Source organism: Rhodotorula toruloides (genome assembly GCF_000320785.1).
Source record: "Rhodotorula toruloides NP11 unplaced genomic scaffold Scaffold7, whole genome shotgun sequence".
NCBI classification, from domain to species: Eukaryota; Fungi; Basidiomycota; class Microbotryomycetes; order Sporidiobolales; family Sporidiobolaceae; genus Rhodotorula; species Rhodotorula toruloides.
The window spans coordinates 515,192-527,903 of record NW_015622967.1 but is presented as its reverse complement, the minus strand read 5'-3'; the positions used below and the strand labels follow the sequence as shown (position 1 = coordinate 527,903).

General features: G+C 60.1%; 5 protein-coding genes across 5 annotated transcripts; 3 read left to right on the top strand and 2 right to left on the bottom strand.

Annotated features, from left to right (window-relative positions):
• Positions 1-62: 62 nt before the first annotated feature.
• RHTO_07600 (large subunit ribosomal protein L35) lies at positions 63-616 on the top strand (the record flags this gene model as incomplete). The annotated part of the gene is made up of 3 exons (XM_016421256.1): positions 63-214; positions 294-414; positions 482-616. 3 exons carry the CDS (start codon positions 63-65, stop codon positions 614-616), a joined length of 408 nt encoding a protein of 135 aa, XP_016274377.1.
• Positions 617-715: 99 nt separating this feature from the next.
• Positions 716-4,916, bottom strand: RHTO_07599 (DNA damage-binding protein 1; the record flags this gene model as incomplete). Its single annotated transcript, XM_016421255.1, has 13 exons — positions 716-911; positions 973-1,156; positions 1,223-1,616; positions 1,672-1,931; positions 1,997-2,270; positions 2,332-2,761; positions 2,842-3,189; positions 3,246-3,382; positions 3,440-3,643; positions 3,697-3,820; positions 3,884-4,575; positions 4,660-4,756; positions 4,822-4,916. 13 exons carry the CDS (start codon positions 4,914-4,916, stop codon positions 716-718), a joined length of 3,435 nt encoding a protein of 1,144 aa, XP_016274376.1.
• Positions 4,917-5,144: 228 nt separating this feature from the next.
• On the top strand, positions 5,145-8,466 carry RHTO_07598 (sphingomyelin phosphodiesterase; the record flags this gene model as incomplete). Its single annotated transcript, XM_016421254.1, has 17 exons — positions 5,145-5,621; positions 5,680-5,985; positions 6,046-6,138; positions 6,195-6,209; positions 6,263-6,312; positions 6,374-6,449; positions 6,507-6,577; positions 6,632-6,835; positions 6,895-6,908; positions 6,969-7,076; positions 7,141-7,252; positions 7,306-7,481; positions 7,537-7,696; positions 7,759-7,882; positions 7,945-7,995; positions 8,053-8,286; positions 8,365-8,466. The coding sequence occupies 17 exons, from the start codon at positions 5,145-5,147 to the stop codon at positions 8,464-8,466; spliced, it is 2,373 nt and encodes a 790-aa protein (XP_016274375.1).
• Positions 8,467-8,777: 311 nt separating this feature from the next.
• Positions 8,778-9,162, bottom strand: RHTO_07597 (uncharacterized protein; the record flags this gene model as incomplete). Its single annotated transcript, XM_016421253.1, has 2 exons — positions 8,778-9,011; positions 9,079-9,162. 2 exons carry the CDS (start codon positions 9,160-9,162, stop codon positions 8,778-8,780), a joined length of 318 nt encoding a protein of 105 aa, XP_016274374.1.
• On the top strand, positions 9,161-10,270 carry RHTO_07596 (cofilin; the record flags this gene model as incomplete). The annotated part of the gene is made up of 5 exons (XM_016421252.1): positions 9,161-9,256; positions 9,652-9,715; positions 9,784-9,970; positions 10,047-10,177; positions 10,239-10,270. The coding sequence occupies 5 exons, from the start codon at positions 9,161-9,163 to the stop codon at positions 10,268-10,270; spliced, it is 510 nt and encodes a 169-aa protein (XP_016274373.1).
• Positions 10,271-12,712: the final 2,442 nt, after the last annotated feature.

Sequence of the window (12,712 nt, the reverse complement as noted above, 5' to 3'; positions counted from 1 at the left end):
CCGGCGACTCTCCTCCTCGCCCGCGAGCCTCATCGCGGTCGACAGCGACCACAACGACGACGATGCTCGCCTGGCAGCCAGTCCGCGCACTCGCACGCATCGCAGCGCGGCCACCCTCCGCCAGCAGCTGGGCCACCGCCGCCTTCGCCTCGCGCTCGCTCACTCGCCTCTTTTCCCCGTCCCTCCCGAGCAATGCGGCCGGTCCCCTAGGCGTGTGCGTCTGCCGTCTTGCTGCGATTGCTGGGGCTTGCAGAAGGCGACCGGACTGACCCGCTTCGCTCCCCTGTCCCCAGCCGCACCTTTGCCGCCTCGACAGTCGCCTCGCTCATGCGCAAGCCCACTCGCATCAAGCTGAAGACGCATCAGGGGGCCGCAAAGCGGTTCAAGGCGATCGCGAACGGCTTGTACAAGCGAGTGCGTCCGCTCCTGCATTGCGCGTTTGACGCAGACCCTCCAACTGACCTCTCTCTGGCTCGAACAGGCTCACTCGGGCAAGGCGCATCTCAACAGCAACGGCAACATGTCGAGCACCCGGTTGAACAGGCTCGGCAAGACGGCGTACGCAAACACGGCCGAGCGGAGAAAGCTGCGCAGATTGATGCCGTACTCTTGCTGAAAAGCGCTCTTGCGAACGGGCGGCTGCGTCGAAACGGCGTGCGATGATGGGATGACAAAGGGGGAGTATGCTACAAACGGAGAGGCTACATCAAGCGCTTCAATGCACCCTCGCGACCTCCTCGAGCAGGCGAACGACCTCCGCCTTGTCCACCGTGAGCCGCTCGTGCTCGCTCTTGCCCTGCATGACCTGTTCCTGGACATCCTTCGAGAGGTCGAGGAAAGACTGAACAAAGTCGCCGTCGATGAAGCCGGTTGAGGGCGTCTTGAGCTTGTCGGCCTTGTATGCGCGGTACCTGGAGGAAGCAGTGTTAGCAAGGCATGGCGCCATCGGAATGAATGATTCCTGCGACGCACTCTTCCTGCTCGAGTCCACCGATACCCTTGACGAACTCGCGCATGTTCCTCTCCAGGTCGGAAAGGATGCGAGAAGATGCGGCGTCGAGATCAGCAATCGCGCCAATCGTCCCCGCCGACGTGCTGTAGACGAGGCGCGGTACGACGCTAGTATTCGTGTCGCCAATCAAATCCCCAAGCGAGCCTGAGGGGCAAGCGAATCATTCGGGAAGAGATTAGCGAGCGAGAGTGTGTTGATGCCCGAGCGTACCAGTACGGAAGCGCGTTACGAGCTCGCCGAGGTGGAAGGCTCCGGCATCTTGCAGCGTCGCAGCATTCGCGAGGTTGCCGGCGGCTTGCTGCGGATGCCTCGAGACGGCGAACAGGTTGAGGTCCGTCTCCGCGCCGATGTAGCGATCTGCGCCTGTCGAGTCACGACCAAGGTCGTCGACGCCGACCATGTAGCGCGAACGGTAGTCCTTCGCGACTTCGAGGAGTCTCGGCTGCGGCGAGGCGATGTAGCGTAGGACCGTCAACGACCGAAGGGCATCTCCGACGATGAGCGTGTCATCGGGTGCGCGCGCCAGCGTGTACGCGATGAAAGCTCCGCTCCAGGTCGACTTCAGAGCGAGCGCCCCCTCGCTGTCGATGGTCCAGACGGCGACCTGCGCAAGCGTCGTCGTCAGCCATAGATCGCGAGTAACGTCAACCGTGACTTACCTGCGAGTTGACTGCACTCGCGAACAATCCGTCGCTCAAGGCGACGAGAGCGTATGGACAGCCACCGAGGCGGGCAGTCGAGACTTGACGCGGGTTTCCAGCTTCTGAAACGGATATCACGACCAGGCGACCGTCTGTCGGCTCCGGCGTAGCTGAGTCGAGCTTGACCGTGCCGACGACGTAGTAGCGCGTGTCCTGGCTTTCGACGAGGGCGAGGCTTTGCGCCTCTTCCCCGCGCTCGAGCTCGAAGACGCTTGAAGCTGCGGAACGATGCAGCTCGTCAGTCGCGTGGAGGAGAGGTAGTGTCAGACCTGCGCCGACGCACTCTCGAACGAATCTTCCGACACAAGCCGCACGAAGCTCGTGACGGCCTGCTGACCTGTGCGCCGGTCGACGTCGCGCCTCGAGCATGCGACGCAGAATTCGCGACTGACGGGATTGTAGACGATCCTGCGAGGTTCGTCCTCGGCCAACGGGACGGTCCGAATGTCGACCTTCTGGACCGTATCCATCCGCCCGATTTGGACGCCCTCGCGCGAGACAAGGGCAACCAAGTCGCCCAAGGCGGGATGAGAGATGTTGACGACAGACGAGACATCCTGCACAATTAGATGGTCAGCGTAGCTGCGGGTGCTTCGCGCCTGGACGAGCTCGACTCACCGTAATCGTCACGCTTGAGTAGTTGAGCCGATCGCGCGCTCTGCTGATGACCGTAGGGCGGTCGCTGACGGCGAGAAGTACCTTGGCGCCTTCGGGACCGATCTCGCTGAGCAAGAGCGGCCGCCTGCCGAGAGCGATCATCTTCCCCGTCGAGTCGGTGACAGCGTGCGCCGCGAGATCCACCGTATAACTCGCGAGAGTGCCGTCGCCGAGACCGACGAAGAGCGCGTAGTCTCCGTTGCCAAAGTTGGTAAGTGCGGCGGATCGGATGAGGAAAGTCGACGCGATCTTTTGCGAGGCGTAGACGGCGAGATCGGGGATCCCAACAAGATGGACCGCCTGCGACGTCCAAAGCCCGACGACCGCAAAAGCGCCGGCGGACGTCTCGGACAGGGAAAGCGATGCGATGTCGTGCTCGAAAGCGATATTGCTGTTGACGTGCAAAATGTCAGACCAGATCTGCCGACCAGCCATGACGAGTGCACGCCTGACTGGGCTGACCTGACTCACCCCGACTCCGTGAAAATGTCATTCTGCGCAGTGAGGAGCTTCAAAAAGCCGCCTTCGAACGCGAGTACGAGATGGTCGCCTCCAGCAGCAGCGGCGGTGATTTTCCCTGCGCTTATGGCCTTCCAACTCTTCTCGCCGCGATCTGACGTGTAGGTGACAGCCTCTGCCGTCACGCGGACCAGCATCGACCCGACGCAACCGGCAAAGATGGTCAGACCTGGCGAAGCAAACAGCTGCAGATCCATCTCGTCCATCTGAACTGCCTCGACTCCTGCAGGGTCGCCCGCAGACAGCTTGAAGACGCGGGTCTCGTCGAAGAAACCTAGGACGAGTAATTGCTCGGTTGAGCTGACGGCGAAAAGATCAGGAACGAACGAAAGCCTTTCGAATCGAGGTTGACGCACGGCGCAAGCGGCGTAAGCGACCAGATCTGCTGGACGCCCTCGGCTTCGAGTGCTGCGAGTTCGGTCAATCCGACCCCGCGGCGGATCACACGGAGGGATCCGGTCTTGTATGCGCCCGAACAGGTGACGGCGTAATTCTACAAGTAACGAGCTCATCAGCTGAACGTTCCATTCATCCGGCGGGCAATGCTCACCGCAGCCTGTCCGTGTGCGTTGACGACGCAGATATCGACTATCGGCGCGATGTTCGAGAAGCTGTCGACGAGGGCGAGTTCTGCCGACCCAGCCATGCCTTCATCTTCCGCCGAAACGAACCGCACGATCTGGGGGTCGCCGAAACGCGACGCGAGATAGACAGTTGTCGTGTCGAGAGGCACGATTGCACTCGCTGACGCCGCCTGAGAATGCCGCCAGATCAGCTCACTTCAGCTTCACGGCGAGGCAGACTCACGTCTCCGACATCCTGCGCGGAGATACCGCTGACAACGCCGTCTTCCCCCCGCCGCAGGTTCACCTCGAAGAGCTTGCCGTAGATGTCGCCGAGAAGGAGACGGTCGGTGCCGCGCCAAGCCCATCTGCTCGGCAAGACCGTCAACAAGTGGTCCTAACAGCAGCAAAAGGCGCGTGTAGCCACTCACGCAGTGATCCGTGCTACAGGCAGGCGGCAGGAGACGAGCAGCTGACTGGCAGCCCTCCCTTTGCCCTTCGAGGCCGCAGTTGAAGCTCCGTTCCGCTCTTCCAGGCTGACCCAGGTGACCGTCTCCTCGCCAGCGACCAGTATGCCGGGCGCAGCTGCCTCGTTGACCGGCAATGCGAGTTCACTGCCCGCATCGGCGAGTGCGAAGGCGGCGATGGGGCCTTCGCAAAGGTCCTTGTCCTTGAGACTGATCGCGAACGTAGAGAGCGTGCGAGCGCCGGTATGCTCGGTGTAAATTGCCGCAAGAGTAGGAGAGTCATTGGCGGATGAGGCGACGAGTGCGAGAGAGGCGACGTTGAGGATAGGGAGTCGGACGTTGTAGCTGTGGCTCAAGTCGAGAGGCGATTCGTGCGATGATTCGGCAAGCCTGGTCGCCGTTCGTGATCCACGCTGCGTGGGAGTGTTGCCGATGGACAAGGGTATGATGCGCACGAGACCGGCGTAGGCGTGAACGAGGAGGCAGCGGTTGGCGGGGTCGACCAAGATATCCTGGTATTCAGCGAGTCGGCCGAACGGTTCAGCGACGGAAACTGAGGAGACAGTCTTGACGTTGTAGGGCGAGGACGGATCGTGGACGAGGGCGAAGAGGCGGAGGCAAGTTGTCAGGACGACGAGGCTAGCGGTCACTTGTCCCTGTTCCACGTTCAAGCAAAGTCTCAGCTGCAGCTACGCAAGGGCGAAGTCGCTGGGAGGGCGCGGACTTGCCGGTAAATGGACGCTCTGCATCGAGGCGATGGTCGAGAACAGAGGAACCTCGAGGAAAGGGTTGACCGTGCCATCCTCGATGGAGCTGAACTCGAGCCTGTTCAGCTTGCTGTAGCACGCCTCGGACACAGTCAGCGGGAGGGGACAGCGGGATTGTGGAGGGATCGGACGCACTTGACGACGAGGCAGTCCTGCGAGGGCTCGAAGAAGGCGCAGCGTAGCGCACCCAGCTGTGCGGTAGCCTGTTGTGTCGTAGCAGCGTACAGCATACTGCACCGTGCCGGCAAAGGCGACAGCGGGTGAGTGAGTGAAGGAGAGATGAAGCGATGAAGAGGTTTCCCCGACCAACGACGGCCTCGTCCCCGTTGAGACTGTTGCTGGACAGGAAGGGCTCTGTTTCGACTCTAAGGCTCCCGCTTTCTCGCCCTACCAGCCCTCGAACGCCTCTTTCGTCCGCCTCCCTCCCCTCCCCACACTCCTCCTTTCGGCTCTGAAGCATGGGCTCGTCAGGCGCCGTTGCGGGACGGTGCCAGACGCCAGGAGAACGGTTCGGGCTTCTAGCGGACGACATCGCGGGTGGACGACGGCCAGATCGACACACTGCAGCATCCACTCCGCTCCGTTCGCCCTCGTCGTCCGGCTTCGCCTCGCGCCCGCGCAGCATTCGCAGCTTGGCCTCTTACGGTGCAGTGAGTGACTCGCACACGCCACCGGCTGAGAACCCGGAGGCGGTCGACATCGGGCGCAAGTCGGCCTGGCCGGGGAGTCTTCGTACCCAACTCCTCGTTCTCAGCGTCGTACTCCTCCTCGCGGTCTGCGTCTATGCAAGCTTCGTCGACGACTTCATGGGCGACGTCGAAGCTAGCATATCTTGCGCGACATGCATCGGGCTACTGGCGCCCCTCCAAGCGCTGGCAAGGCTGGGAGACGACGCCTTCGTCGACCTTTTCGTGGGCTTCTGCACCAAGCTCGGGGCGCGTGTAGCTCGCTTCTTTTAGCCCTGAATGGGTCGCTAACCGGCAGGCTCCGCAGATCGAGGACGCCGATGTGTGCGCTGGCGCCGTCGGTACGCAGGCGCCAATCCTCGCTCACGACCTTCGTTCAATCCGCCTCGCGTCTCCAGCGGCAAAGAACTTCTGCACCACAATCTTCGGGCTCTGTCCCCTCCCGAACACGATCCCGCACACCGTCAACCTCACAGAGCCGCCCGTCGACGCAGGAGCGGAGATGCTCAATGGCCACCCTCCTCGGCGTACCAGGAAGATCTGGCGCTCGAAGGGTCGGTCGCCGTTTCAGGTCGTTCATATCAGCGATGTGCATGTCGATCGAAGCTATACAGCGAGTGAACCGCCCTCTCTGCGAGCTGTTCGTCCCGCCTGACGCCTGCTTCCGCAACAGCCAGGATCGTCAGCCGATTGCTCAAAGGTGATCTGCTGTAGGAACTACGGGCCAGGGAGTCTGGGGGAGGCGGTCAAGGTGCCGGCAGGTCCAGTGAGTCGCTTCAGAAGATAGCGCTCGAATCGGCACTGACGATTGCGACCAAACAGTTCGGTCACAAGAAGGTAGGTATTCGATTTATCCCTCCCGTTGATCCCAACTCAACTATCGCATCCAGTGCGACGCTCCGCCAGCTCTCGTTGAGAGCATGTTTCGCGCAATCGACAAGTAGGTCATGCCGTCCGGCTGGGACGGGCTTACCCACCGCTCATCGACGAACAATCCGCAGGTTAGCGCCGAACAAGTCGTTCACGATCTTCACGGGAGACGTGGTGGAAAGCGCAGTATGGGCGGTTGATCAGGCGGTGCGTCCAGCGCAGACCTCAAGAGTTGCGGGACGGAAGTGACTCACGTGACCACAGCATGTCAGCGACGACTTGTTGAGATGGGACGAGGACATGCAGAGCCCGTCGTACCCGGTCGTTGGGAACCAGTGAGTTTTGGCACACGGCGTCTCCGAGAGACCACGCTGACCGAGCCGTGCTAGCGATGTCGCCCCCGTCAACGCGTTTCCTCGGTCAACGTCGCCACAAGCCCACGATTCGGACTGGGTCTTCGAGCTTGCCGCGAGAGACTGGCGCAAGTGGATCGGGCGCGATGCCGCCGACCAGGTTAGGAAGATGAGCGGCTGCTACTCGCGCGTGCATCCCGGCACGAATCTCAAGATCATCTCCCTTAACACGAACTACTGGTGTGTGGCGCTGCCCCTCCTGAACGAGATGCAGAGCTGATTCCACCTCGCTTCGATAGGTACAAGCAGAACTGTCAGCTGCGGGTCGTGCGCAACATTGAAGGACCCGCTGACCTCGCTCATGCCGCCACAGTCTGGCTCTACGACTCGGACGAGCCCGTCTGGGATCCGAACGGAATTCTCACGTGGCTCGCGCATGAGCTGGATCTCGCCGAGCAAGCAGGTCAACGCGCATGGATCAGTGCGTTTGGCGCTAGCATGCATATCCCCTCCGGCGGTGCGCGCTGACGATTTGCGTCACGCAGTCGGGCACATGCCCTTCGGCAAGGTCGATGCGATGCGAGATCAGTCAAATTACGCGAATCAGATTTTCCAGCGCTACCACAACACCATCGCGGCGCACTTCTACGGGCACAGGTTGCATCGCTCTTCTGATTGACCTCGGCGCTGCTCACGGCTTGGATTTGCAGCCACGTTGACGAATTCGAGATCGCCTATCCGGACTACGCCGACCGCCGCGCCGAGACCGCCAATGGCATCGCGTTCATTTCCGGCGCTCTCACGCCGACAAGCGGGAACCCGGTCTTCCGCGTTTACGATGTGGATCCCGATACCTACGAGGTCGTCGACTTTGTTCCTCACTACGGTGCGTTCCCTCTCGCGACCCCTTCTCTCAGAGATTAACACACGGATCGAAACAGCGAACAAATCTGAACCGTCCTTCCAGATTGATCCAGTCTGGCAGCCTTACTACTCGGCGCGGAGGAGCTACGGGTCGTACCTCGATCCACCTTTTCCCGACGACGCTCCTTTGAACGCCACTTTCTGGCATCGGGTCACCGAGGTGTTCGAGCGCAACGAGTACGTCCTGGGCTGGACAAGCATCGTGGATCTGCTTATGCTGAGGATCTTGAGCGGGACAGGACGGTCTTCCAGCTCTTCAACGTGCGTCTGTCCCGAGGCGGCAAGATCGAGGACTGCTCGGGACCGATCTGCAAGAACAACACGATCTGCATGCTTCGAAGCATGCGATCAGAGAGCAATTGCGTGCGTGCCCGTGCCGCCCGCTTCTCCTTTTGTACCCTCGCATCCTCATGCCGGTCTTGCAGGCGGTCATTCAGCCAGGTCTCTCGTTCAAGGACCAGAAGCGGGATACGGACGTGCGTCTGGGCCAGCGCTCGCAGCCAACACTGCTGATCCGGGCCGCCCTTTAACAGGCAGTCACCGAGCCACAACGGGACGAGGAGGCCAATCCTTCTCTACAGGCTGCGTCGCTGCAAGAAGAAGAGTATTCTCAGTCGCGGCAACACGACTACTTCGCCTGCGAAGGGCCAGGCCTAGCAAGCATGTTGCGCAAGCTCGGCAGTGGACTTGCGGTCCCCAGTTCGCACAGGCGCGATTATGGCGCTCTCACGTCACTTGGAGTCCCTCGAAAGACAGGTGCAAAACCGGTGTGTCCTGCCTTGACGGCTCGGAGGGCTGGCAGCGCCGAGATCGTCGCTGACGATGGTCCACACCCGCCCTTGCAGTTTTCCGCTCTTCACGCGTTGCGAAGCGAGGCACGCCGAGCTGTCAAGCGCTCTCGAACAGGTTCTCTTGCGACACGAGCGAAGGGCTTGGTAGCAATGTAGACGAATAATGTCTCGTTCGAGGTGCACCTTACTACGGCTGCGCCTCACCTGCACCCTCGGATTTGGCTCCCGTCTTCGTCTATCCGTGCACGCGGGCTTGGTGCGCGGCACTGGCTAGTCGCCTACGCAGGCGTCTCCGATCCCGATCGCACCAGCCTGAACCCGGCGTCGTGCGGGCACGAGGGCGAGAATTCTCGTACTGGGGAAAGAGCTGTACCATCAGTCTCTGCTTGGGCGACGCCGAAAGCTCGGAGGACGCACATGAGCGGCGTTATCCTCTCCCGCTTGCCTCCCTGCTGTTGTCAAGTCCTTCATGTGTCCCGCTCCTCTCGCCTCGTTCGCCTCGCAGCCCATCCGAGCGGCCAGTCAGCTGTCACTGGCAAGACGACGTTCTTGACGCCTGGCGAGCCATACGACTCGAGCATCTTCTCGCCGCGACGGAGCATGTGTTCGATCGCTGCGATGTCCTTGCGCCTGAGACCGCCGCCGAGTTCGGGATCGCGGAACTGATGCGAAACAAATCGATACCAGGCCGGTCGGGTGTCCTGCGGGCATGGAAAGGTGAGCTGATCGAATGAAACTCGCAGGAGGAGAGGGAGGTGAGCGACGCACGGCAGGCTTCGCGCGTACCATCCTGAGCGACCGCTTGTAGAGCGAGAACACCTGCCTCTGCAGACCTGTAAGCCTCCGAGCCATGCGAGCGTTCGCGTGTGCGGCAGACGGTCAACCTCCTGCGTCGGTCCTCTCCTTGTCCTCGTCTGCTTCAAACAGCTCGGCTAGCGTCACGATGGTGAGTCGTGCCAGTCCCTAAGTCGACGCAGAACAGTCGCAAAGCCCCGCGTCCCGCCCGCCACAGCCGCTCGCTTCACGTCCATCGCTCGCCAGCGTCATCAAACCCGACTCCCGAATCACTGCTCACCCCCGTCTCAGAACCTGCGCATACTCCGACACTGTCGCGCCATTCCTGAGCATCCGCAGATTGGCGCGCGGGCGTGCAGGGCGGGAGGGGGCGCGACCTCGCCGTCGCGTGTCGAGGACTCGACGTGGGGGTGTGTGCGAGGAGAACACTTGCCGGGCGCTCTGAAGGAGCGCGTCGGTACTGACCGCGTCTGTGTTACTGTATACTGTTCAGAACCGGGATAAGATTGCCGGAAGGAGACGCTGACCTCGTCTCGCCTTGCGCAGTCTTCCGGTGTCAGCGTCAACCAGTCGTGCCTCGAGACCTACCAGACTCTCAAGCTCGGCAAGAGTGAGTTGCTCGCAGACTTCGCCGTCATGGCTGGCTCAGGGAGGGACGCTGACGAGTACGCGGCCCAGAGCTCAAGTACATCGTCTTCAAGCTCTCGGACGACAATAAGGAGATCCAGGTTGAGAAGTCGTCAGAGTCGGCGTCGTACGACGACTTTGTCGGTGACCTGCCTCCCAACTCGCCGCGATACGCCGTCTACGACTTTGAGTACGAGAAGGGCGAGGGCAAGCGGAACAAGCTCTGCTTCTACGCTTGGTGCGTCGCAAGTCGATTGGATTCTTGAAGCTCATGGCATCACTCCAGCCAGCTGCTGATGTGCTCGCCCCCTCAGGTCCCCTGATGAGGCGAAGATCAAGGACAAGATGCTTTACGCGAGCTCCAAGGATGCCCTTCGCCGCGCGCTGGTCGGCATTGCCTCCGAAATCCAGGGCACCGACTTTTCCGAGGTTGCGTACGACGAGGGTATGCCTGGGCCTTCCTCGGGTATGCAGGGTCGTCAGCTGATCAAGTCTTGCGCCCGCAGTTCTCGACAAGGTGTCGCGCGGATCCGCGTAGGGACCTGCTGTCCTCCGAGTTGTGTGGATTGTCGTAGAATCCGGTTCCATCTCTTTTCTTCTCTATCCTTCCGGCAGACTCCGCCATCCCGGCAGCCTGAATGCCGCACTTTGTGTCTCTGGCAGAGACTGCGCTCGTTTGAGAGGGAGAGATGGACTGTCTGGACGGCTTCGCCTGCCGCTCGCGCACTTTACATACGTTTGTTGGAGGCGCTTTGCACGTTTGTGAGTTTCTAGAGCGATTACGCAAGGGGGACACAAACGCTAAGCTGGCCTCAGCGGTCACTCAGCCCGGTTAGCTCAGTCGGTAGAGCACCAGACTCTTAATCTGGTGGTCGTGGGTTCGAGCCCCACATTGGGCGCATGTTTTTTTTCCCATGCAGCAGGTGACTGCGAGAGGCTGCCGTAGGCCCTGCGCAACGATCCTCTCTCCTTTTGTCCAAGGTCTGATTGGTTTGGCGGAATGGAAGGGAAATGGCCGATCTGTGGGGAGCGAGAGCGAGGGTGCTACGCCCGCTCGTCGACTCTACACTTCCGGCTTCCTCGACTTCGCCCTTTTCTCGCTCACTTGCCTTCGGCTCGCCTCGCTTGACTATTGAACGGACACGGTTAGCAAGTGAAGCGGTGGAAACGATGGGACAGAGGTTGGGCAATTGATCTAGCTGCAGTAGCCTCCTCGCTGCCTTGTCGCTCTCTCTTCATTTCTCTTTAGCGCTCCCCTCCTCTCTCGCTCTCGCTTCTGGAACAGGACCCGAATCAGTATCGATCGGTCTCGTTACAACTCTTCCGCCATCAACTGCGCTAGTCGCCTGTCCTTGCATTGCGCTGAGGACGGTGCGCCTTGCAGAGGGTCCGCATCTATTTGCAAGGACGACGTGGAGCAGTGCTGTTTTGAGAGCTCAACGTTCAACAGCCAACCCATCGCTTTCGTTGCTCGCTCTTCCTTTGCATCATCTTGCTGGCCTTCTGTCCATCCCGTCGTGCCCGCATCGATCATTGCTCATCCAAATCAAGGTCAAAGATCAAAGTTATGAGCAATACGTACCGTTGCTTCAAGCCTGTTTCTCTGACTCTTGCTGCTCATTCTTGTCCAGCTCTGTCAGATGGACAAGAGAGTGGGTTGAAGCGACGAGTTCAGGAGGGTGGCGCGGTGGGCAGCATTGCCAAGGAGAAGGCCAGAGTGGGGATTTGTGCAAGGTGCACCGTCTTCAGTGCAATGCGAGGACAGGCAACTGGCGCAGTAGTTTGATGTCAGGCAACTGAAACAGAGCGATCAATACTGATTCAGGCTTTGGTTGCAGAAATGAGAGTGAGTAGAGAGGGGAGTGCTACACAGAGAGAGAGAGAGAGAGAGAGAGAGAGAGAGGGAGGGAGAGAGGAGCAGAGAGGAGCAAGGGTCTACAGCTAGATCGATCGTTCAACATCTGTCCTCATCATTTCCACTGCAACCTGTCTAGCCGCGTCTGTTTGAGAAGAGTTGAGCAAGTCAAGTCGAAGGCAAGAGAAGTGAGAAAGGCAAAGTCAAGGCGACCGAAAGAGTCATAGAGGTGAGCGGGCATATCAGTTTGGCTCCAGCTGAATGTGCAGGTATGGCAGAGTACAGTTGAGGTCAGCAGGGACAGCCTCACCCTTAGCGTCCTTGCGTAAGCTGAAGCAAGCAAGACAACTGAGGGAGCTTTACTCAGCCGTCTCAGCGAGGTGGTGGGATAGGACAGGATAGGACAGGATAGGATAGATTCCACATTGAAAGTCGATCAGGCCTGGAAAGACCCGGGCCACCGATCAGGGCGAGGCACCGGGCACTACCTAAGCTATGAGAGGAAGAGGAGTGTACAACTGTGGGAAGTGGTAGGTAGCCAAACTAGAACAAAGCAAGGGTTGGAAGTGGCAAGGAGAGAAGATCTTGTCCATCTTAGGGTTTGTCAAGGCAATCTCGCGCCGGAGATGCCGGCACTTGTCTGTGTAGAGCAAGCACTTAAAGAGGTAGTACTGGCGGGTCTCCACTGCCTTGCCGCACTTGCAAAGTCCCGTCCCAAGCCCCATCCTTGCCTTTGATGAAACCAAGTTTCCGAAGTCGAGCCGGAGTTGTGCGAGGAGGGTGGAGTGAACCCTGTCAAGCAAATGTAGGGCACGCATAAAGGGTCCTCTGGGTGGGTGAACGTTGACAGCACAAGGACCAGCACCTGGCAATGAGGAAAGGGTCCAGCAGCAAGCTCAGTCAGCACGGAGGGCCGCACGGTGAGTCTGCTTGGGTGACGCGAGCAATTTTAGCAGCACAGTGCCTCTGAGTATGTGCTCATTGGGGCCTGCAAGCGTTGACAAGTTGAGTCAATTGAGGCCAGTGACCGGGGCAAGCGACTTCACGCTCAAGGCGAGTCGCCTGCTCCGCCTTGTCCTCCTCCCACCCGCTCTTGTCTGCTAATAGCGAGTGCTGCTGTTATGA